The sequence below is a fragment of the Microcebus murinus genome, chromosome 1 (genome assembly GCF_040939455.1).
Source record: "Microcebus murinus isolate Inina chromosome 1, M.murinus_Inina_mat1.0, whole genome shotgun sequence".
NCBI classification, from domain to species: domain Eukaryota; kingdom Metazoa; phylum Chordata; class Mammalia; order Primates; family Cheirogaleidae; genus Microcebus; species Microcebus murinus.
Window position 1 is genome coordinate 148,917,452 of NC_134104.1, and position 24,483 is coordinate 148,941,934.

Consider the following 24,483-nt stretch of genomic DNA (forward strand, 5'->3'; position numbering starts at 1 on the left):
TTCCTTACCTAGTTTAGAGCCTTCCCAGTGACTTTATGTACGTCTCAGAGAACTGCATAAAACTTCATATTTCTTAGGAAATCCAGTAGGCTCTTTAAAAAATCCAATATACTGTTGATATTAAAACAAAATAAATATAACTTGGGATTTCACCATATTTTCACCTTGATGGGCAACTAAATGTCTAGATTTTTGATATGGCCTGTCCTATCCTAATCCATAAGATGATGGTCCTTTGTGTGATTAATATTAGGACGTCCAGCAGGAGCAGATCCAGGAGCAGCTCATATGATCCCCACAGTCGGTCCAGGTATGAACAGGGATTGGGTAACTACCTGTGGGGCAGAATTGAAAGGCCTTGTTTTATAAACTCTTAGTTCAAAGCGTTGTATTTTATTGAATAACTTAAATGCATATATTTGTCTCCTGAAATCATATCCTTCCTAAATGAGGTCTTTTTGACAATTTTTATCTGTTAGTCCATTTTATTCCAGTGTCAGAAATGACAATTAATGTCAAATTGTAATGGCAGGTGTTTATTGAATATAATTGCCTAATAAGATCCACCAGATTCAATCAAACTAACTTGGTATTAATTTTGTGATATTTTTCAATGCAGAAAAGAAATTAGCATTTTTCTCTTTAATATGGTAAGTCTGATTTGGGACAATTGTTAAATGTTTTCAGTACTTATTATGGAAATGTGTCCTCACTGTCATGTAGTGCCCATGTTCTAAGCTAGAACACTCTTCTTAAGATTCTAAAAAGAAACGGGAACATGTGAGTATTGGGGAAAATTTAATGTGTGTTGTTGCTGTTAAAGCAGGTCCTACACTTACGACAGCTATTACAGCAGGAGTCGGAGTCAAAGTAGAAGCCAGAGGAGTGACAGTTACCACCGGGGCAGAAGTTACAATCGGCGGAGCAGGTGGGTCTCAGGTTACTTTGGGCACTTGGTGTGTGAGGTGATGGGCTGCTAGTGGAAGAGACAGCGTAACCTTCCAAGGATAGAGATCCTTTCTCTTCTTGAATGTCAACAACCCACAAGCAGCTCCTAAAAGTAGCCTGTATATTAAGTGTTGCCAGGTAATATTTGTTGGCTATTACTCATGTTTGAATCCAAAATGGTTTTTAAATTTCATGTATACTTGGACAAACCTTTCTTTTAGAAAGAATAAAGAGAGTAGGTCACCCAGAGTGGGCCCACTGGCTTAAATAGGCCTACTCGCTAAAAGTACCCAGTTTGACATTTTTTTAAATAAAAAAAATATATAAAAAGTCATCATTTGCTTCAGCAGCAGAATTGAGGTTTATATCTTATTATTTAGTAAGATATATTTTTTCATGTAATAAACGTGTTTTATATAACATTTTGGCTACTGTAAAAGTCTTTTTTTTTTTTGAGACAGAGTCTCACTCTGTTGCCCGGGCTAGAGTGCCATGGTGTCAGCCTAGCTCACAGCAACCTCAAACTTCTGGGCTCAAGTAATCCTTCTGCCTCAGCCTCCTGAGTAGCTGGGACTACAGGCATGTGCCACCATGCCCGGCTAATTTATATATATATATATATATATATATATATATATATATTTTTAGCTGTCCAAGTAATTTCTTTCTATTTTTAGTAGAGACGGGGTTTCACTCTTGCTCGTGCTGGTCTCACTCAAACTCCTGAGCTCAAACAATCCATCCACCTCAGCCTCCCAGAGTGCTAGGATTATAGGCGTGAGCCACCGAGCCTGGCCAACTGCAAAAGTCTTTATGGTGACTTTTGCAGTGTCACTTTCTGCTGACTTCCAGTCTTACCTTCCCCTACCTATTGTAACTGCAGTGATCCCTGTAAAATATCAGTGTGATCTAGATACTCTCTAGCTTGAAACTCTTCAAGGACTCCCTGTTCCCTTCAGTCAGGTCCAGCCTCGTTAGCATTGCATGCAAGGTCCCTCCACTTACCAGCTCCAGCTCAGACTCTTTCTGGCCTCCCTCCTTTAATGTGCTGGAACCTTTCCTTCTGCCTGGGTATATACACACCCTCTCCACCATCTCCCCTTTTGCTTTTTGAAATGGCCAGTTCCCACCTGCCCTTCAGGTCTTCACTGCAACCCACTGTCCCCAGGCAGCCCTGCCTGACAAGTAAGCCTGAGATACAGTCCCTCCAGGGTGCCTCTGAGATAGCCTTCACTCCTCTTGGGGCTCTCATTGTCCCTAACCCATTTGTCTTACCCACTATTCTATACTAGCCTGGAGCCCTAGAGAACTATACTTGGTCTACTTTTATTGGGGAAGGCCCCAGCATCTAGCACAATTACTGGCTCTCAGTGAATATTTTTCAAAATAACTGAATAGCAACCATAACCAGTCCTCTTGACTCAATGTTCCAATGGTCCTGTTCATGGTACCTTTTGGTTTCCATATCTTTTTTTTTTTTTTTATTTTGACAAAGTCTGTTTTTTTTGTTTGTTTGTTTGTTTTGAGGTTTTATTTATTTATTTATTTTTTTATTTCGGCATATTATGGGGATACAGATTTTAAGGTTTCAATAAATGCCCATTTCCCCCCCTCCCCCCAAAATGGTTTCCATATCTTTAATGAAACTATTCATGTACTTTTCTCTCATTACTTCCTTAGATGATGTAATCCAGGCGTCCTCAAACTATGGCCAGCAGGCCACATGCGGGTGTTTTTGCCCATTTGTTTCTTTACTTCAAAATAAGATGTGTGCATAGGAATTTGTTCATAGTTTTTTAAAACTATAGTCCAGCCCTCCATCGGTCTGAGGGACAGTGAACTGGCCCCCTGTTTTAAAAGTTTGAGGACCCCCTGATCTAATCAAATGTTGATGTTCATGTTGTGTGGCATGGAAAATTATTCTCCTTTGCATGAATGGAGTTTAAGTAAATTTCCCAAGATATGATGTTTATTTTATCTTAACCTTGATATATTACTACTGTTTTAAAACATCTTTGAACAGTCAGTGTTGCCACAGTCAGTACCCCACTTGTTCACCCCCTGTGCGATGCTGCATCAGTCGTGTTTTCAAGTAACTCATATCAAAAAAGAAGCTATAAGAGGAATTCAAAGGGTCTTGATAGTTAAAAAGGCTTTTTATATATTTTGTTTTGTTTTGTTTTGTTTTGTTTTGTTATACAGGAGTTGTAGATCTTATGGCTCTGACAGTGAAAGTGACCGAAGTTACTCTCATCACCGGAGCCCCAGTGAGAGCAGCCGATATAGTTGAAAACGTCCTTTTTTTGATACGAATCATATCTTATTTGTAAATATCTGGTAACTTAAAAATTTAAGAAACTTAATGGCAATCTTGTTGTTCTATTTCAATATTAGAGATGAATTTCAAAGATACATACTTCTTAATAGCTACTCATTCATTTACATGTACACAGAAGAATTTAGAAATACAGACATGTCTCCTAAAAATATTTTTATGCCACATTTTACAGTCGGCAACTATGGAAATGAATTTCATTTTCTTGAATCAAGAAATCGTGAAATTTATCTAAGTATAATTTGCAATATTATTTTAAGACTATTTCTCTCCATTTCATGTATTCCTTAGAATACAGATTCTTTTTGCCTGTTTTTCCGGTTTTAGCATATATGCTGCCAAGCATAGAACTGTGAAGGAGAACTGTTAAAGGCGGCCAAATATTTATATACCGATTACATAGAGTCTTGTACATATGTGCTCTTTTAAAAACAAACCACCCAGAATTGATACTGTTGGTAGCCAGGAGTATAAGGCAGTGGCTCTGGGGTTCTTTATTCATTCCTTCTTTGCTGTTTCAGAGGATGAGGAAAAGCGGTCATCATACAGCCCACAGAGTCTACATTACTGCAGGCTGTGGGCAAGGTTAAGAAGAAAACTCAGCCTTAATTATAAATACTTTCACTGTCTATAAGAACTTAATATTTTATGTTCTTTTTAATAAATAGTATCGGAAGTATAAATTGTAAAAAAACAATTCTATTCCAGTTCATGCTTTGGTGCTTGGTACTCCTTGGTGCCTCTTTAAGCATTGTTCTTATATACCATACATTAGAATACTGGAAAAGAGAGAATTTTTTTTTTTAATCACTAGCACCCAAAATGGTTTCTTTTGAGCTGTCTTTACTTTGAATATTTAGGGGGCTTCTCTCAAGAAAACGTGGGTTGGGGGAGTCCCCTGCAGCAGGCAGGATTGGCAACAGGAGGTGCGTGGCCACCCACGCCTGCTGTATGTGTGTGCCTCCAGAAGAGTGGATTGAGGAATGGACTTCAAAAGTAACACCAAAATCTAACTGCCACCATCCCGGAGATGTTTTGCAGGGCTTTACTTTTAAGTCTCTCAAGTGAGGGACAGACTACAACAGCAGCTGAAGGATTCTAGCCAGCATGTTTTCCTGTTTCCACTGTGACCCACACTGATTGAATGAAGCCTTGCATGACCTGAGTAAACCTAGGATAAGACACAGGGGAAGAGAGGTCAAGGGTACTGCATAAATTACACATTGTCATGGCTTTGGGTGGTTCCTCCAAAAATAGTGTGACCTGTAAAAACTAGTTTGATTTTTTAATCTTTACTTTGAGTTTTTGCCCCAAGTGTACTTAATCACCTTAGTGCCAGATTAGTCTAGTTAAGCAGGGGAAATTCATATTGGATGTTTGATATAGAACATGCATGGTCCACCCCAGGCATCGCCTGGTGTATTTGGGAAACGGGAAAGAGCCCTCGGTTGGAGGGATCTGACAACCCTTAATGGATGGAGGGGTGACCTTGGATGTATTAAAACTATCACTCATAGAAATTGTGAAAACAGGGTTAGTTGGTCAGTTGTTTGTCAAGTCATTAGACAAAAGTACATTAGAAAACAGGACTTAAGTCAAACAAACAGTACTTGATAGTGAACATAAAACAATGTGTGATTCATATTAAGGGTTTTCAAAAGTTGCCTGCAAAGGAGATTAATCCTACTCAGTGGGGAAAAAATGCATTCAGAACCCAAACAGAAACTGCCAAAACTAATTAGGTTTAGAAAAGTTACTCCTGGGCAGTGTATTAGTTTTCTATTGTGGTGTGACAAATTACCCCAAATTTAGCAGCTTAAAACAACACCCATTTATTAGCTCACAGTTCTGTAGCTCATGTGTCCAGCATGGTATAGCTGGATTCTCTGCTCAGGGTCTCACGAGGCTGGAAGTGGGGATTGGGAAGGCAGCATTCCTTGATGGAGGCTCTGGGGAAGGATCTGCTTCCAGGTTTATTCGGGTTGTGGACAGAATTCAGTTCCTTGCTAGCTGTCAGCCAGAGGCCTGTCTCTCTCCCAGATCCTTCAGGTTGCCCACATTTCCTCCTTGTGTGGTCCCCTCCATCTTCAAGCCAGCAGTGACCCTTCAAGTCCTGCTCTTTCTCATGCTTCAAATCTCTCTGCCTTCCTCCTCTGTTTTATGGGTCCATATGATTAGTTCAAACCCACAGAGATAATCTATTTTAAGGTCAATTGTGCCATAGAACTTAACATAATTTCAGGAATGGTATCTCATCTCATCAAATACATGGGTTCTGGGGATTAACCCATGAAAGGGGGAAGGGCATTTTCAAATTCTGCCTACCACAGGCAGTAACGTTGCCCATCTCAGCTGTGGGTAGAATTTTATCCTGAAAAAGATAAGGCCCTAGAAGCCTCATTTCTTTTCTCCATGGAAAAGGACAGCCCTCTGCTGCAGCATTCAACTCATGTGTTTACTGAAGTGAACTACAGAAATAGCTTTTCTTCCTAAAGGGGATTGTTCTGTATTTTGAAGTTATTTTTTAATAAAATTGAATTAAGTTGTGTATTGTGCTTCTTAATAGAAAATGCATTATTGGACTGTTTTTGTAACGTCCTGTTTATTGCAAATGAAATAGCTAGTATTGTTCAAAAACTGTAGAAAATACTTTTGTACATATTAGCAATGTCTAATTTGTATACCTTCAATTAAATTTCCCTAAAACTTGAAAGGGGACCTTGTAGAAATTAAAATATATACTTAGTCTAAGTCTGAGTCTGTGCATGTTTGATCTTTCTCTACTCACCCACACTTCAAATGATCTTTTTAAATGGAAAAGAAAATATAAAGTCTCGTTGTTGACCCACGTAGTAGAGAGACCTCATCTCTCTTTGCAGCTCATTTTCTTCTTTTCCTAGCTGAGTGTTAGTAGTAGGTGTAGAGAGAATGGCAGAGATGTTAACCTACACAGATAAGCATTAATGGTGCTTGTCTTCCTCCCGCTGGACACTCCAGATTTCCTCCAAGCTTTGTCATCCAGCTGAAGTGACCTGCATAAAGAGATCTTTGCTGAGGAAGAAATATGTCCCATCCCATCTGAGAGCTGCTGCCTAGGGACAGTCCATTTACCTACAGCCTCCACATTTCCCTTCCTGACAGCAGTTCACCAGGTAGTATTGAACAAACCACTCACTCCCAGAGAAAACATTCGTGGTGATATTTTTAGCACACACATGAGAATTTGCAGGACAAGTACAATTAACTTTTGTCTCCTCAGAACTCAAAGGAATGCATTTTCTTAGTGAATACAACATAGCTTCTCATTGTAGGTAACTTCTTACTTGCAGATACTGTTTTCTAAATTGAGATAACTAACAATGTACTCCTAAGTTGGGCACCTCCTAAAATCTGTCAAATCTGGATGTATTGCTTTAAAATTTAAAGAAACTGCAGGATCTGCTTGCTGTGGGGAAACCCCCTAATGAGGTTCCTCATGATAATGTTTTTTAGTGAGTTCCAGGATCTTTGTTCATATTTCGATAGTGGTAAGCTTAACCAGCTGGGCAGTATTGGGGGAAAATATGGGTCAGAGTCTTTGGTCTTGACTATTATGAATGAGCCGGGCATTCAATAGAACAGAGAACTCAAGGGAAATGCCCCTCTTGAACACTAGGTAGGTATCACCGGAAGAGAAGCTTTGCTGGTGTCAGAAACAAGTGTTCAGCCTTGAAAGAGTGTTGCAAACTTGCGTGGCCAGGTGGGGGGACTTGGAAGTCAGGCCTCACAAGGTGGAAGGGACTGGGTTCACCTTTCCCAAGGACTCTGCTGCTGCCCACAGTGAGGTGAGAGCCCATGAGGAACTTGGGATAGGATGAGCTGGGAAGAGTATGGGAGGAGGAGTAGGACTTATGCAGGGCAGGGAGAAGTTCTTTGGTGCTGTGAAGCCTATAGCCTCAGGAGTCCAGAGGTGTTGCGGGGTGGAGCTGGGCACCCTGAAAGAACACCTGTTCACCTCAGGACAGATTGAAGCTCCAGTCAGAGCCTGATGAGTGCAGTGCAAGGAGAGCCTGCCACGGCTGTGCACGCACAGGCTCCAGCACCACTAATCGAGCTGAGCTTCCCAGCCAGCAGCAGCCAAGCTAGCCTGGACAGGGTTGCATTTCTTCAGCCCACAGCCGTGACTACATAGGTAAAAAGAGTGACATGAGGTCTCAGGACAAACACCTGCATTTTGAGCCCTGACCCTGGGCTTCTGATAGTTCATAAGCCCTGAAAGAGGGTGCATATGACTGGTGCTACCAGACATCATAAACCAAGGGTACTCAACCCTTCCCAGACCCGCCTGCAGATGAGTCTGTCTCCCAGAAGGCCTGGCCCACAGGGACTGGGGGGCTGGGCTGGCACTTTACCAGCCCCAGGTCACCCAGAGCCTCCAGCAATTAAAATCTGCCACCAGGCCAGCTTCCCAGAGAAAGTCTGAGAAAGATCCCCCCTGAACTCAATGCTTCCAGCCTAATTAGATTTTGAAGAAATAGGAGGACCTCTGTGGGCCAGAATAAGACTACCTAGGTTCAAGTTCTCTGCCACTTCCCGGCTGGGTAACAAAAGGACAATTTGCTCGCCTCTGTTTAACTGAGCTCCTCTGAAAAACTGGGAAGCTAGGGACTCCTCCCTCCTAGGACTGTGGTGGATTAAATGCTTAGAACCAAGCACACGTCAAAGTGGCCCAAGGCCCTGGGCCTTCCCTCTAGGAGGAGTGAAGGAGTCCCACAGGGACTCAGGCTCAGTCACTAGTGGAAGGCCCAGAGTCCCTTGAACCAACAGGGCAGGAGAGGATCCTCAAACGCCAAGGCAGTGATGTTTATGCTGTGAGAGAACCAGGCGACCTGCTGGTTTGCATTAGGCCCCCACCCCTGGGCAGCTGTAGCCTATTAGTGCTTGTCTCGGTGGAGGCAGAACTCGGCGCAACTCCACGCCCAGCAGATCTGTGTTCCCCCACCCTGTGGAGCCCTGGGCCAGCACCTAGTGTGCAGCTTTGAACTTCCCTGCCACACCACCAACCCCATGCTGTCCAAGTTGAGTTGCCCTGTGTTTTCTGGCATTGCCTACTCTGCTGTCCCTCAGCTCAGCTACACACGGCTCCATGCCCCCCAGGGAGACTGAGCCTTGCGCTGCACCCCCTGTCCCCCACACCCTCCACCCCACATGGCGTGGGCTGTTTTTTCCAAGTTCACTGGGGTTGAATCTGGTTTCCCATTCAAGCCTGGAGAGCACAGTTTGCTCTGTCTCCTCGCTGCCATGAGAAACTTGAGGCTAGATACCTAGGGAAGTTGTGAACAAACTGTGAGTTGTCCTCTAGAGGCAGGGGCATGGCTTCGCTGGCCTGGCCAGGACCCAATCCCAAATGTCTGAAGCAGGCGTCCTCAAAATACGGCCCGAGAGCCACATGCGGGTGTTTCTGCCCATTTGTTTTTTTTACTTCAAAATAGGTATGTGCAGTGTGCATAGGAATTTGTTCATAGTTTTTTTAAAACTATAGTCCGGCCCTCAAATGGTCTGAGGGACAGTGAATTGGCCCCCTGTTTAAAAAGTTTGAGGACCCCTGGAAGGATCACTGAGCTCTGCCCTTGCCCGGTGAGCTGTCTCCACAGAGTCCTGACTCGCCCCTGGGGCATGCAGCTCTGGTCTAGAATCCTCCTCCCCCAAGGAGACGCTCCCACTGCATGTCCCTCACCAAGACCAAGAGACCAATTCTGCCCCTGCAAATCTCCATCCAGCCACTTCCACCGACCAGACCCCCACATCTTGTCTCTGCTGCGCCAAGCCCCCTCCAGTGCAGTGCAGGTACGACAGTCCCCTCCAGGCCTTTGCAGGTGCTGCGTCTCTGCCTGCAGAGCCCTTCCCCTCCCTCTGCTCTGCTTAATGCGAGGACGAGGACGCTCAAGCCTCAGCTCCCAGCAGCAGCTATTTTCTGCCAGGTCCAGTGCGACCAGGTGCCAAGAGCCTCTCACAAAGCTCAGGCTCTGCCCTGGGGCTCCCGGGCATAGGAGCTGCAGGCCAGAGCACAGAAGCAAGAGGGGAGCAGCTGGGGCCTTCAAGGAGACTGAGCCCCTCACCACCCCCTCCCTTCTCATCCAACCTCCAGCCCCTCCTCCAGCTTGACTGCTGTAGCCAAGGTCATTCCCATAGGGGCCAGCATCACTACTTCAGCCACTCTGGCCACACCCTCTGTAAGCTTTGCCTTGGAAATGGCCCGGCCGGGTCCCATGCAGCCTCTCTGCAGGCTCCTTCCAGCCCATGGGGGAGGCCCCTCTCTCCCAGCCTCCCCTTGTAGATGTGCAGGACAAATCAGTCAGTTAAGCTGGGCCTCAGCGTCCCTATCCAACCAATGGGTACGCAGTCCTTCCCTTACCACCTCCCAGGCCAGTGCAGGGATCCTCTGTGAGTCAGATGAGGAAGTGGGTTGGGAGGGAGAAAGACAGAAGGCAGCGCTGAGGTGACTAGCTGGTCAGAGGCACGTAAGCTGCTCTGGCATGGCCTCAGCCTGGGGCCTCTGGGAGCTGAGCCAGCTTCCATGCACCCATGCAGGTGCAGGATGTCCCCAGCAGCTGCCAGAAGCCTCCCAGATGCCCCAGCTGTGGGGGCATGTCCCAGTCTGTGCCCCTTGCTCCCTGATCCCATCTCTTTTCCACCAGGGTCTCTCTTTCCATGTGGCTATGTTCATTTGTCCCCTTACCCATGGCACTCTGCTCACCCTCTGCCTTCGAGACGTTTTCTCCCTGGCTCTAGGACAGTCTTGTCTCGAAGACTTTCCCGTTCTGGGGGGCCTTGCAATGTTACAGGACAATCAGGCTGTTCTATGGCGTGTACCTAAGACCCTGGCCTCTACTCCATTTCCTCTCCTGGCACCCAGAACCAAGTCACCCTGAGCAAGCCCCAGAGTTCCTGCCCACTCATGAATAAGGTGGCATACCCAGGGGATCCTGATGCAGCTGGGCATGGGCTTGCAGGTCAACACAAGTGCACATGTGTGAGGAGGGCTGAAAGGTATCAGGGTGGGGACAATGTGGGAGTGACCCAGGTTAGGGCAGCAGTCAGGTCGGGGTAGGGGAGGGGGACGCAAAAAGGCATCTGAATGATGGCAAGGGTCACAGGAGAGGCCTACAGAGGCCTCCTGTGGCCCCGTCACCAAGCGGACCCTGCCAGGCCCAGTGCCCTATGGTCCCCACCCTGCTGCCTGCTTAGCCTGGCAGCGTTCCTTTGCAGCCTCCTGCCAGCACAGCCAGCCCCCTGCCCCCACGGGTGTCCATGCCAGAGCAGCATTCCGCAAGCCTGGCTGCATTTCCCCAGCAGAGGCTGAGCAAGGGGGCCACTCAGCAGCGGTCAGGGCACACGGCTAGCAGTGACTGGGCCATTGGGCCCCAATCCTCTGGTCTGGGCCAGTCACCTTAAAGGATTTGGTCACTGCAGCTGTGGTCCAGGGTCTTACGTCTCTTGCCTTGGGCGGTGCAACCTGGGGCCACCAGGTAGGTATGAGTGCACGGGAGCCAAGTCCTGGAGGCACAGAGCAAAATAAGCCCTGAACCGCCCTGGGATGGGGATGGGGGCGGGACAGACCAGTTGGGGACCCCAGACTCACCCCCAGGTCAGAGCAGCCCAGGCCAGAGGATGGGGCTGGTGAGCGCGGCTGGGGTGCGGGGTTCTGTCCCTCAACGTGGCATTGCTCAGGGAAGCGGATGGAAGCCTTTTTCTGCAGCGGGTTGGGGGCCCAGCCTGCCCAGCTTCCTGAGTTCGCGGCAGCCTCCTACCCCGGCCCCTCTCCGTGGCGCCGCAGCTGGAGGGCACCGAGGTTTGACTCCGGGAAGAACTTCCCGGCAGAAAGCGGCTCAGCGCAGGAGCCGGGGCTGGGGTCCATCTGCTGGGCTGTGAGCAGGAAGGACTGGCTGGGGGGGCCCGGCAGCCCGCGACAGGGCGGGCTGCACCGAGACGGCGCACACCACGCGTGTCCGCGCCCCCCGCCGGCACGCAGGGCGGCCTGGCCCTTTAAGCGTCCAGACGGCGGCCCCAGCTGACGCGCGGGCTCCAATCGGCGCCCCGCGCCCCCCGCCCGCCGCGCCGGAGGCTCTGGGGCCGCAGCTGCTCGGCGCTGGACTCGTCGCGGCCCTGCGCCTCCGCCCGCCCGGCCGCGCCCCCGGGGGCCATGGTCGCGGGGCCCTGCGCGGGGGCGGCCCCCAGCGCGGCGCTTCATGGAGCGGCCCCGGCCCGGCCGCCGGGGGCAGCGCGATCCCGCGGGGCCCTGTGAGCCCCCAGCGCCACGGCACCATGGTACGCAGGGCCCTGCCTGTCCCCCCGCTTATCCGCCCACCTGCCAGCTCTGCCCTCCCAAGCGCACGGCCCACGGCTCGGCTGGAGGGGGTGCAGGATCTTCCCCCTCCCCCGTCGGTCTCCCGACCCGACCTGCGGGGTCCCCGCGGGCCCGGACTGCGGTGCTTAGTGCGGCTCTCACTGGGGAGGGGGTTGAATTCCTGGGGTGGGGGTGCCGGCGCGAGAGGCTGAGGTCTTGCTAGGCACCGGCTGAGGGGGGCGCTCCCTTGCGCCTGGGACGGCGCCGCCCTCGGGCTGGGTGATGGGGGGGAAGGGGGAGTCGAATTCCCGCCTGGGCCTTGGGCCACGTGGGCGCCGGAGCCGCCCTGCCTGGGGATTCGGGATGGCCCGGGCCAAGGGCGGGGGGCGCCTGCCGCTCCCGTACTAACTCCTGTGTGACCTTGGGCCGGTCCCCGCCGCCGTCTCTTGGTTTGTCCCCCAGGGAAGCAGGGTAGCTGCAAGAGCAGAGGAGGCTGGCATGGACACCCCCTCCCCAAAAGGAGGAGCCTAGAGGTCATGAGGTTGTGCACCCTCGCTCAGTCTGGGCCCACCCACTGCTGCCCAGTGAAGAAAGATCGGTGTGGGTGTCACGGGGGCACAGATGGGCTTCCCGGTTTCAGCATGAGGCCTTCCAGGGAGGCTTGGTGGCAGGGAGGCAAGGGACCCCTCAGGTGTAGAAGGCTCTGACTTGGGAGAGCGGCCTCGGCAGGTATCCCTGGCACCTGGCCAGCCGCCAGCCTGCCTTCAGGGCAGGGTTTGAGGGCATGAAACCCCCTGGCAACAAGAATGTCTGACCACCCCCTGGTCCTGCGTCTTAGCTAGGCAAGAGTGGCCTGACTTGGGCATGGGGTGTGTGGCTGCAGCTGGCACAGCCAGATGGGGAGGGTCATCCACATCTTCAGGGAAGTGCACATCTGGCTGGGGAGGCCAGCACAGCTGGTGGGCACTGCATGGGAGGGGCTGGGCAAGGGGGCAGCTGTACCCTGCTATGGGGCTGCCAGCTATGGACGTGGGCACCATTTATGTGCCCTATCAAGGGAGTCCACTCAGGGTACCTGGTCGTGAGGTTCTTGGGCTCCCCAAGGGCCCAAGGCTGGTGCTGGCATGGCTGGGGGTACTGCCTTGGGAACGGCCTCTGAGGCAGCTCTGCCTTCCTCCCCTGCTGAGGCCAGAGGGCCCAAGCCAGGCCTCATGTGGGCCCTGCAGGCCAAACCACACTTGGGAAGGTTGCCCTTCCCCATGGCAGGTGGGCACAGGTGGGCACTGGAGGGTGTTCCATAAAGGGAGAGCAGACAGGTCTGGGACCCTGTGGCCTGGGGTAGATGCCCCGAACAGGCCTGGCTTTGGCAAGCCCTTATCCAGGGCACTTCCCCTGCTACTGTCTGGCCCCGGGAGGCCCTAAGGAACCCCTGTGACAACCCAAGTTGTACCCTAACCCCTCACTGTCCTGTAGGTACACCGGGTCTGGAGAGAAGGCAGCGGGTAGGGGGAGTAATGTCGGGGTCTGCGGAAGCACAGGGGTTCCTGGGTGGGAGGGTTTCCACTTTTTAAGTCACTGAAGGCTAAGAAATCCAGCCATGTGCAAGGGTGTCCAGTCCAGCAACGAAGGAGTGGCCTTCGCAGAGCTGGGAGTCCAGGGGCTCTGGACTGGGGGACCCTCCCATTCTGAGCCTCAGTTTCTCCATCTGTGCAGTAGAAGTTGGTCCCAGATGATGAATCAGAATGAGTCAGAAGAGGGAGGTGGGAGGGGCTTAGTGCCACGTCCAGGTTAGATTGGACAGGCCTGGACAGGCCAGCAGCTTCAGGACAGGGGGCAGATGAGAGGCATCGTGGCTGGGAGAAGGAGTGTGGTGGGAGGACGCAGGGAAGATGGCATCCATGGCCAGGGGCCTGGCTGGAAGGGAATTTGAGTGAGCACAGGGTGTGTGCTGCCCTGGCCATGAGGCGTGGAGGGCAGGGTCCAGGGCAGGTCTAGAAGCAGGTTGCTCCTGGTAGCTCAGAAAGGCTCATCCTGAGGCCCAGGGCAGGTTCCCATTCAGGTGACTGAGGAGTTGAGCTTAAAACACCACCACCACACCCAGTCTGAGCCCACCCACTGCTGCCCGGGCCGTGGAAGGTCTGGAATGGGCGCTGGAGGTAGGCTGTGGATGGACAGGGCCAGGGGGATCTGATGGTTTCATGGCCATGGGGGCAAGGGACCTCCCAAACGTAGGAAGCTCTGACACCGCCAGGCCGGCTCTGAGGAGAGCCAGAACTTGGAACCAGCAGGGTGGGTGCAGCCAGAAAGGTGGTCGGTGGATAGCAATTAAACATTTGCCGTGTGCTGGGCCCCACGCAAGGGACTGGGCAGCCTGCCTGTCTGTGCTGCCCGCCTTTTGGGGAGGCCACTGTGTGGAGCCAGGGGTGACTGAGTTGGCTCCTAATCTGGGTAACTGGGTAATTCGCAGCTGCTGGATGTGGCCACAGGCCTGGAGGCTGATCTGTCGGACTCTGAGGGCCTCCCCAGGGCTCCAGGGGCCCCAGGTGGGATAGCCTCCAAGACGGGGCCAGCCCAGATCCTCTGGGCTTGAACTGTGGCTGACCTGGGGCCTGGGGGCCTAGAGGAAAAAGGGTCTGGGGCAGGCCTTGGGGGCCTCCTGCCTGCAGGCATGGCAGACAGGTAACGCAGGTGTGTCCTTCCACCACCACCCCCAGCGCCCTGTGTCGGGGGAGCAGCTGGGGGCCAAGCCTGAGGCTGCAGGCAGGGGTGGGAGCAACCTGGCCCAAGCTCTGCCCCAGTGGTGGGGGCCGAATGGATCCCACCAGCCTCCTTGTGTGTGACCAGTGACCGCCTGGTCCTGCACCCCGGAGAACCCCTAGGGCCCTGGCAAATCTGATGTTTGGTCACCATGGTCCCTTTTCCTTCCCCTTCCCTTCCCAGGGTGACTCTTCCCTTCTTACAGGGGAAGAGCTGGAGGCCCAGAAAAGTTAAGTGACTGGCCCAGGAGCTGAGCTTCAGCCTGAGCAGGTCACGAGTGGAGTCTGGGCCCCGCGGGCATCTGGCTGGGACCTGAAGCCTGGTCCCGCTTCCCTGCCTGAGCTCCGGCTCCTTTCCTGCGAAGCGGAGCGGGGACTGGCTGGCTGCCTCCCGGGTGGGCTGCAGGGTGTAGGGGGGCCCGCTGGCCTTGACCCTCTCCTGTGCCCTCTGCCCCCACAGTTGCTGGTTGAGAAGACAACTGACTCACCGGCGGCGGAGTTCTCGCTGGTGGAGGACGTGGCGCTGCACTTTGCCTGCTTGATGGGCCGCCTGAACGAGCAGCGCCTCTTCCAGCCCGACCTCTGCGACGTGGACCTGGTGCTGGTGCCCCAGCACAGCGTCTTCCCGGCACACAAGGGCGTGCTCGCCGCCTACAGCCAGTTCTTCCACTCGCTCTTCACCCAGAACAAGCAGCTGCAGCGTGTGGAGCTGTCCCTGGAGGCGCTGGCGCCTGGTGGCCTGCAGCAGATCCTCAACTTCATCTACACGTCCAAGCTGCTGGTCAACGCAGCCAACGTCCACGAGGTGCTCAGCGCCGCCTCGCTGCTGCAGATGGCCGACATCGCCGCGTCCTGCCAGGAACTGCTGGACGCCCGCTCCCTAGGCCCACCGGGTCCTGGCACTGTGGCCCTGGCCCAGCCGGCTGCCAGCTGCACCCCAGCTGCGCCACCCTACTACTGTGACATCAAGCAGGAGGCGGACACGCCGGGCCTGCCCAAGATCTATGCCCGCGAGGGCCCTGACCCCTACTCGGTGCGCGTTGAGGACGGGGCAGGGAACGCTGGTGGCACAGTGCCTGCCACCATTGGGCCAGCCCAGCCCTTCTTCAAGGAGGAGAAGGAGGGTGGCGTGCAGGAGGCTGGCGGGCCCCCGGCCAGCTTGTGCAAGCTGGAAGGTGGGGAGGAGCTGGAGGAAGAGCTTGGGGGTTCTGGCACCTACAGCCGCCAGGAGCAGTCCCAGATCATTGTGGAGGTGAACCTCAACAACCAGACACTGCACGTGTCCACGGGGCCTGAGGGGAAGCCAGGCCCTGCGACCAGCCCAGCCACCATGGTGCTGGGCCGGGAGGATGGGCTTCAGAGACACTCGGAGGAGGAGGAGGAAGAGGACGAGGAAGAAGAGGGTGGTGGCAGTGGAGGAGAGGAGGAGGAGGAGGAAGAGGGTGGCAGTCAGGGAGAAGAGGAAGAGGAGGAGGAGGAAGGGCACAGTGAGCAGGAGGAGGAGGAAGAAGAGGAGGAGGAGGAGGAGGAGGAGGAAGGGCCCAGTGAGCAAGATCAAGAGAGCTCTGAGGAGGAGGAAGGGGAGGAGGGGGAAGCCGGGGGCATGCAGGGGCCACCAGGGCGCCGGGGCAGCCGGGCTGACCCCCCTCCCCACAGTCGCATGGCCACGAGGTCCCGGGAGAATGCCCGGCGCCAGGGCAACTCTGAGCCTGAGGAGGCTGGGCAGCGGAGTGGGAAGCGACCCAAGCTGTCCCCCAGAGTGGCCTCTGCACCAGCCCGAGGGCCTCCAGCCTCTGACGGGCTGGGGGCCAAGGTGAAGCTGGAGGAGAAGCAGCACCACCCATGCCAGAAGTGCCCACGAGTTTTCAACAACCGCTGGTACCTGGAGAAGCACATGAATGTGACCCACAGCCGCATGCAGATCTGCGACCAGTGCGGCAAGCGCTTCCTGCTAGAGAGTGAGCTGCTGCTGCACCGGCAGACGGACTGCGAGCGCAACATCCAGGTGGGCCTTTGGGGGTGCAGGGCCGGGCCCGAGCTGGGCTCCGCTCACCCAGTGTCTTGCGACCACGTTGCCCAGATGGTCTGGGGAGACCAGACCTAGCCCCCAGTCTGGCCAGCCCAGTCCCGGGCTGTCATCAGGGTGGGGAGAGCTCAGGGGATAACATCAAGGAGAACTTCCTGGAAGAGGTGGATAGAGCTGGGCTTTGGCACGTGGAGAGATGTGCAAAGAGGACTGGAACAAATGGTGCCCTTGGCCAAGGGAACAAAGAGGTCTTGGGGAGGATGACAGCGTTGAGTTGTCTGAGCAGATGAGGCCAGGGGACAGCCAGCTCTGGGGAGGGGTGAGTCGGACAGTGTTTTAACAAATCCCTCTGGCTGCAGGAAGGCCAGCAGGGCCACCATGTATAGTTTCACAGGTTGTGCACTGCAACAAAAGTACACATGAAGGGGGAAGGGGTTTGCCCAGAGAGGGTGCCATTTTCCACTTCCCACAAAGGCTCTGTATAGAGTAGGGGGCAGCTCAGCAGGAGGTAGCCCCTGCATTCAGCTCTTTGGAGATGCCAGCTGGCCTGGCCCTGGGAAAAAGGGACTGGATGGGAACTTTGGGAAGAGCAGGGGCTGTTGGGGCTGAGCAGGGAAGCTGGGCCGGCTGCCAGGCCTCGGGCCAGCCTGAGTCCGTTTGTGCCAGCCTAGCTTTTCAGAGTAGGGGCGGCACAAAGCCAGACAGGCTCCCGCAGGTGGTTTGTACCTTTTCTGGCCCAGGAGAAGGGGGGAAAGGTGCAGAGTAGGTGGGTGCTAATTGTCTAAGCTAATTGCTAATTGCATCACCACGTGGAGAAAGTGTTACCTGGGAGTTACCTGGTAACCTACTCCACCCTCGAGTACTTGTTCCCACTTGCCTGCCTGCCCGGCTGCCCTTTGACTCGCCACCTACCGCATACCTGAGCCTCCCTCCTGGGAGGGAGAGAAGCTTGTGCCCCATCCGACCTGGGCACTCTGACCCAATTTCTGCCCAGACCCTGGCCTAGACTCCAGCCCTCTGGGTGTGTCCTGCAATGGTGGGCAGGACAAGGGTCCAAGGCCCCAAGGCCCCCACCGCCCTCTGTTGCCTTAAGGGATCTGCTGACTGCTGCAGTTCTCAGCCAACCCTTTTTGGCCCATCCCCTTAGGGACCTCCATGGTGTCACAGCACGGGTCCCCGCAGGGGAGGCGGCAGTGATAATCTGCTGATCATCTGGGGGGCTTCTCCAGGAACTGTATGTGTAGCGTCCACACCTGATGTGGCCCTTCAGCCATAACCCTCTATAAAGAGGGCTTGGAAAGGCCTGTTGAAATGGGCACAGAGGGGGGACTTCTGGAAGAGGTGACCCCCAACTCTAGTTAAGCCCAAGGATGAAGGAGGGCCCCAGGCCTCAGCCCTGGGTATGTGGGTAGATAAGTATTTAGGGAGTTACCACCCCCAATTCTGCAACATCAGTTCTAGCTGGTCCTTGGACATCAAGGTGACAGGGGCTGGCAGAGTTGGGGCATTATCACTGCTGCCTGCCCCTGCTGCTTCAGGCCACAGAGGGTGGTAGGGACCTTGGGGACGATACTCCCTTCCTGCTCTCCTGCAACTGAGGCCAGAGAGGGCAGCAGCTTGTCTAAGGTCACAAGATCCTGGCTCAGGGCCCGGGGCTTAAAGTCTTCTCATCCTACAGTGTGTGACGTGTGGCAAAGCTTTCAAGAAGCTCTGGTCCCTCCATGAGCACAATAAGATTGTGCATGGTTACGCAGAGAAGAAGTTCTCATGTGAGATCTGTGAGAAGAAGTTCTATACCATGGCCCATGTGCGAAAGCACATGGTTGGTAAGTCTGGGTCAATGGGGGCGGTGAAGCCTGAGGACAGAGATGGGCTAGCTGCTGGTTGTACTGGGCAGGACTTGCTATCCAGGTGGATAGAAAAGACTTCACATCCCAGGGCAATGGAAGGGGTGAGAAGGCGCCCCTCTGGAGGCTGTTTGCAGTGGCAGGTGTGACCTGGCCAGGCTCTGGGCCAGGGCTGCCTTGTACAGTTGGGTAGGCTGCATACTGAACAGGGGTGCCTGAGCAAGATGGCAGGTGGGAACTGGAATTGAGCTGGCACACTGCTAACCAGGCTGTGCATCCTGGCATGAGCTTGTGCCCACCCAGGGAAAAGAGTACCTTTTCCTAAATTATACAAAGTGCCATATGGGCTGGCACAGGCCCTGTCTCAGTTTGATGGCAGGTGTACCTCTGATTCTTTCTCACCTTTTGGCCCTCACAGGGCTTCAGGCTTCTCTGAATGCAACTTCCCCACAGGGGTCACGCCTGGACACAGTAAGGAGGCCCCCCCAAGTGTGTGTTGGCCACCCCACTGCCTTGGGAAAGACTGCCCACCCCCTCTAGGTGGGCCTGGCAGGGAGTCTTGTGTCCCTAGGGCTGTCTCTTCCTTGCCCACTCTGGGTCTGGGGCTCGAGGAAGGAGTGGTCAAGGTGGACACTGGGCCCCTGGCCAGGCCCTACTCCCTTTCTCCGTGGGACAGTGCCAGGCGCCCTCTAGTGTGAACTGACAGGGAACTAGGACACTGCGTCTAGGACTTGGCCAGGAGCATGCTGGGTAACCCAGGACTAGTCTGTGAGCTCAGAGGGGGACCCTCCCTGTCTCCAATTGCCTCCTCCCAGATATTCCTTGAAGGGTTTGTTGGTTCTCACCTATCCATGGGTTCTGGGGGGAGCACTGCTAAAGCCCCAGCCCACTGCTAAAGCCCCAGCCCACTGCTAAAGCCCCAGCTTTATGCATGCCATCCCTACCACGCCCCCCACCCTTGGAGCTCAGCACCGTTATTAGTCCATTTTTATAGAAGAGGAAGCAAAGCACAGAGAGACCAAGCGGGAAGCGAGTGGTTGGGGCAGGATTTGAGCTGAGGTCCGCCCACCCAGGATCCTTCCATCTTCCCTGAAGCTCTGGGAACTGGGCAGCCTTGGCTGTTTCCCTTGGCCACAGGCTAACGAACCACAAGCGCTTGTCTGAGCCAGACCTTCGGTGCAGACAGGGAGACCCAGCCCTGGAGGGAAGGGGGCTGGCCCCTCCTGGGAATCAGCCCAGGTCCTGCGACAGAGTACAAGGTGGTCCCCAGGGAGGGCTGTGGCTCAGGGCTGCTCCAGGAGGTGGGGTCTGGGCCCAATGTAGGGGTGCTCAGGCAGGGCTCCAAGACATGACGGCCATGGTGCCCAACCCGTAGCCCACACCAAGGACATGCCCTTCACCTGTGAAACCTGCGGGAAGTCCTTCAAGCGCAGCATGTCCCTCAAGGTGCACTCACTGCAGCACTCCGGGGAGAAGCCGTTCAGATGTGAGGTGAGCACCCTTCTCCTCTTTGGCCTGTCTGAGAGGCCACCTGGGAGGGGCAGGGATGAGGGACAGCAGCTGCATCCCTTCCAGAGGGGTGGGGAAGCGGAGTGCAAGGTCCAGAAAGAGAGAGGCCCACCCTATGCCTCCCACTGCCACCCCTAACCCGGCCCCTACACATTCAGGGTGAGGAGTCTGCGTGGGCGGGAGCCACGTGGCAGGTGTTCTGGAGAGGTGGATTGGGGGGCACCTCGGGAGATCAGAGATGGAGACAGCAGAGCTGCAGGTGGCAATGGGGGGCTTCCGATGAGAAAGAATGGCGAGAGGCCCTCAGGCCTCCACTGTGTAGCCTCTCCCCATCTCCTGACCCCACTCCCCGCCTGGGCCCTCTGTGCGCTCCTGGCCTGGCCTGGCCTCTCGTGCCTCACCCCGCACCCCACCCCCAGAACTGCAACGAGCGCTTCCAGTACAAGTACCAGCTGCGGTCACACATGAGCATCCACATTGGCCACAAGCAGTTCATGTGCCAGTGGTGCGGCAAGGACTTCAACATGAAGCAGTACTTCGACGAGCACATGAAGACCCACACAGGTGCGGCGGCCTGGCGGGCGGGGCTCCATGCCAGGCCGGGGACCCCTTCCCAGCCATGCGCAGGAGGCCTGGGCTGGTCTCGGCCACACCCCTTCCCAACTCCGGGCCTTAGTTTACACTTTTGTCTGAGGCTTGGTACCATCCCTCCTGCCTCTGAGGGTTGGGTGAAGCTGGCGGGAGGTGGGGGCGTCTGAGAGTGCCCGGGCTGGACCCTACTGTGGTTCCGTGGGGTAGGGAAGCTGGCCCCGGGCTGGGGTGTGGTGACCCTCCGGTGACGCCCTGCTCCCCTTCCGCCCAGGGGAGAAGCCGTACATCTGCGAGATCTGCGGCAAGAGCTTCACCAGCCGGCCCAACATGAAGCGGCACCGGCGCACGCACACCGGGGAGAAGCCGTACCCGTGCGACGTGTGCGGCCAGCGCTTCCGCTTCTCCAACATGCTCAAGGCCCACAAGGAGAAGTGCTTCCGCGTCAGCCACCCGCTGGCCAGCGACGGCCCGCCCCCCGCCCCAGGCCTGCCCCCCGCCCAGCCTCAGGCGCACACGCTGCCCCTGCTCCCGGGGCTGCCCCAGACCCTGCCGCCCCCGCCGCACCTGCCGCCCCCGCCGCCCCTCTTCCCCACCACTGCCAGCACTGGCGGGAGGATGAACGCCACCAACTAGCTGCCGAGCTACACCTGCTGGGACCTGGAGCCCAGGGCCCGCTCCAGGAGAGACCCCACTGCCCTCGCCCCTGGCTGGGGAGGGCAGCAGCACGCGCCTGGGCCACTGCCCCCACCTCCAGAGGTGGCTGGACGTGGCCTCCTGAGACCCCGACACGGGGTGGGAGTGCGGGCTGGCAGCCCCCAGAGCCGGTGGAAGACACCTCACTCCCAAGTGCCCCCCTCTTTCTGCAACTTCTTGAAGCCTTTACTTTTTGGGTTTTTTTGGAAGTGAAGGAGAAAGAAAAGAGAGGAAACTATTTGCAGCACCCCCTCCAGGTGAGGAGGGTGCTGGAGGCGGCAGGTACAGCGGGGATGGAGGGCCCCAGGGGCAGGAGTCGTGGCCAGTGCTGCTGAGGCCTGAGCCGGAGAGGGTTGGCCAGGCCCTTCCTGGATAGGCCTCAGCGGTTTGTCCCCACGTGCTCATGCCCCTAATTGGCTCCCTCATCTTGGAGGGTTTGGGGAGAAGTGGGGTGCCGCCCCCTAGAAGAGTTGTGGACCCAGTCTGAGGGCTGTGGACGCCCAGCCAGGGCGCGAGGCTGGACGCCGGCGGGCGCGGGTGGGGAGTGTTGAGGAGCCGGGACTGCAGACCTGCCTCTGCGCTGCCGAGTAGTGTGGGGAAGGCAGGGGCTGGACCCCAGGGGCTTGCTTTCCCCACTCACATCCCCGCCGGCAGGTCCGGGGGTCCCCAACCTGCACCGGGCTGCACCGTGGGTCTCGAGTCCTAGAGATGTCCCCGGAGGCTGCTAGGCCTTGGTGCTGTGGGCCAGGCCCTAGGTGGGCAGACGGGATGCCTCCTTCAGCACCAGCTCCCAGGGGCTGGAGTCAAGGAACCCCTGCAAGCAGGTCAGACCCCAGGGGCAGGGTCCGAGGAGGAGGCTCGGACAAGGGTTTGGGGGATTCAAGGTGCTACCAGTGGGGCAGGGGGCAGGGCTGCCGCTCACAGAGCACCTCCGCCCCTCACCAGCCACGCTGGCCACGTATTTCACACCAGAAGGAGACGTGTGTGTCTGTGTCCCCCTCTGCTCCCCTCGGCCCGCACTAGGCCCAGCCACAGCCTGTGCCTGGCTGGCTCCAGCGTCCTGGCTCCTCCTGGGCCTCTGCACAGGTGGGCGGGCGCTCACAGCACTGCTGGTGAGGGGAGCCCCTGGGGACAGGGGAGCCCAGCCTGTGCCCGGTCCTTGCCCTCATGAGGCCGGCACTAATAGGAGATCCTTTTATTTGTTGTCATTTAACGTCTTCATTCCTGCCTTTAAGACGGGGCGGAAGGTTCCATAAGCTACATGTTTCCTAGTTAAGCTCTCTCCTCTTGTGTTTATACAGTTTTGTTTGTTATACTCTTTGCACCTTAAACTCCCACTACTCCCCCACGCTACCACCTTCCCAGCATGGCCGGGGTGGGAAGAGGCCTGGGCCCAAGGGGCATGGTTAGGGGCACTGAACCCTTCTGACCTCCTTCTGAGGCCCACGGCGCTGGGGCAGGGGGCTGGGGACATTTTAATCATCAATAAATGAAGCACTTTATTCTGTACAGATGTGAGCAGGCCCAAGGTGCCCGAGTGATGTGAGGTTTTATGATCCAAGCCGCACCACCCTGGTCGTTCTCTGGGCTTGGAGGGGACAGTGCCAGCAGCTTCCCTGGCCCGGTTGGGTCTGGGGCTGCAGCTGGAGCAGTTCAGCCAGCGCCCACAGACATGCCCTTGGGCACCCCTGCTTCTCCCCAGCAGGAACGTGTGGCGCCAGGCTCTGCAGTTCCCCTACCCCCAGGGCAGGGTTTCCAGGCTCCTGCTTCACTGTAGCTCTTTTCCTCCCCCGCACCCCTGATCTCTGGGCTTCCATGATGTCCTCAGGGTCCCTCCTCTTTCCCCCTTGCTATTTGTAACCTCTGGTCCCAGTGCCTGGCAGCTCTTCAGAGCTGGCTCACATTTTCCCAAAAAAGTTGATCTCGCCCAGTGGGCTGCAGACAGGGACTTCCATGGGTTCTCCAGCCCTCGTCACTAGCACCAGGGTCTCCCATAGAGCCTGGTGGCCTTGCTTCATGCTGGCCCCACTGCAACCTGAGTGGGCCTGGGGCCCTGGCCAGGCTGGGACCCTGGTCTTGCAGGCCATGGTTTGGCAAGCAGAGGTCAAAGACAGGTGTGGGGAGCTGGTATGAAACCCTGGCCCAGGACTTGGGTTTCCTGTTCTCACACACCTCCCCTCAGGGCAGGCGAGGGGTCTGGACAGCTGGCTGGGAACTGGTCAAGATGGACATTGTAGCTGTAGGTGGGCACGGCCAACCTCTCTCTTGGGAGGCCCTGTCCCTCTGGGGACAGGAGCCTGTGTCCCTGGTGCTAAACACTCTCTTCCCCTTGGGCCAGTGTTGGTGGGAGCACCTTTCCAGCCAGCCCACGAGGCCAGAAGCAATAATGGCACCTTAGCGGTGCCAGTACGGATAGGGGTTCTTGTTTTACCAGCTTTTACATCTCCTTTTTATTTGAAAAACAAATTGATGAGCACCTAGATGTTGGAGTGAGAGGATGGGGGGCCCCGGGCTCAGGATCATCACCTCCTGGGAGACCTGTTGAAGTCCCTGTGTCCAGCTGAGCTGCTCAGCCTGCTTGGCCAGCACTCAGTCCTGGAGCCTGGGCCTGCCCCTCCGCAGCTCCCTGCTGTCTGGTCTTGGCTGGCTGGGGTGAGTGTCCAGAGTGATGAGGTGGCCCCCCAGCCCTGGATCATGCTGCCATGGCCTCCACGGTGCCCCTCACCAGGGGCTCGATGGTGGCAGAATGGCTGTGCCCAGACTGTGATGTCTAGTCATGTATGGGCACCCCACAGCCCCAGAGCTTGTGGGGCACAGCAGGCGTGTGGGTGAGAAGAGTGAAGGGAAATAAAGTCAGTACAACTCCTGTCCCTTGGCCCAGCCTCTTCTTTGCACTTGGCCTGCCCTGCAAAGACTTGGACCAGAGCGAGGCTGGCGCATAACTCGACAGCTCAGCATGCAGACCCCATGGACGTCTGTGCCTTGGAGCACCCGTGGGTGCCATCTCCCTCCCCTAAGGGTAGGCTGGGCTTTGGGGGCACCCAGAATCAGGAGCTGAGGCAAGGGCCGCAAAGGGTCCTGAATTGGAGCTGGGTCTTGGGTCTGAAAGGGCAGGGGTCCTGGGGCTGCTTCGGGCAAGGCCCTAATGGCAGTGCCCACAGGAGGTCAGGGCCTGTGCAGGGGCGGCTTCCATGAGCACCAGCATGGAGGCACGGCAGGCGCTCCTGTTCACGTGCTGAGCACGGGGGATGCTGTGATGTGCAAAATGGCGCGGTGTCTGAGGGGCCAGACACCAGAGATGCCGACAGCCACCTGGGAAGACCAAAGATCAGGTGAAGACAGGTGGTGGCCTCCAAAGGAGGGAGCAGGTGGCTCTCCTGGGGACCTCAGAATTATTTCATTGCACAGGCAATACACAGAACACTGGTTTTGTGCTGGATGGAATCCTAGGC

The 24,483-nt window shown here is 55.5% G+C and overlaps 2 protein-coding genes and 1 long non-coding RNA gene across 11 annotated transcripts in view; 2 read left to right on the forward strand and 1 right to left on the reverse strand.

The window, feature by feature from the left end:
* The window catches only part of NKTR (natural killer cell triggering receptor), a 51,864-nt gene extending 46,031 nt beyond the window's left edge, over nt 1-5,833 (forward strand). For 6 of the 8 annotated variants that reach the window (XM_076006722.1, XM_012770264.3, XM_020284039.2 and 3 more), the window contains 3 exons: nt 254-310; nt 824-928; nt 3,151-5,833. In XM_076006722.1, coding sequence (XP_075862837.1) covers nt 254-310; nt 824-928; nt 3,151-3,238 — 250 coding nt within the window. In that variant the 3' untranslated portion in view covers nt 3,239-5,833. The remainder of the gene's footprint in view (nt 1-253; nt 311-823; nt 929-3,150) is intronic. The other 2 variants (XM_020284055.2, XM_020284042.2) reach the window with 1 other exon arrangement.
* Nucleotides 246-11,309, reverse strand: LOC142872955 (uncharacterized). Its single transcript, XR_012921063.1, has 3 exons — nt 10,905-11,309; nt 6,229-6,334; nt 246-331 (listed from the first exon to the last, which is right to left on the reverse strand). It is a non-coding gene; the product is annotated as an uncharacterized LOC142872955 (long non-coding RNA).
* Nucleotides 11,310-11,387: 78 nt separating this feature from the next.
* On the forward strand, nt 11,388-22,542 carry ZBTB47 (zinc finger and BTB domain containing 47). 2 transcript variants are annotated; one of them, XR_001155479.3, is made up of 7 exons: nt 11,388-11,590; nt 14,826-16,370; nt 18,070-18,217; nt 18,657-18,709; nt 19,614-19,729; nt 20,167-20,311; nt 20,610-20,745. XR_001155479.3 is itself a non-coding variant. In XM_012770270.3 (6 exons), the coding sequence occupies exons 1-6, from the start codon at nt 11,588-11,590 to the stop codon at nt 20,969-20,971; spliced, it is 2,319 nt and encodes a 772-aa protein (XP_012625724.3). In that variant the 5' UTR covers nt 11,388-11,587; the 3' UTR covers nt 20,972-22,542. The 2 variants fall into 2 exon arrangements, 1 of the variants encoding a protein (XP_012625724.3); XM_012770270.3 differs by lacking the exon at nt 18,657-18,709 and having other exon boundaries at nt 20,610-22,542.
* The last annotated feature ends 1,941 nt before the right edge of the window (nt 22,543-24,483 follow it).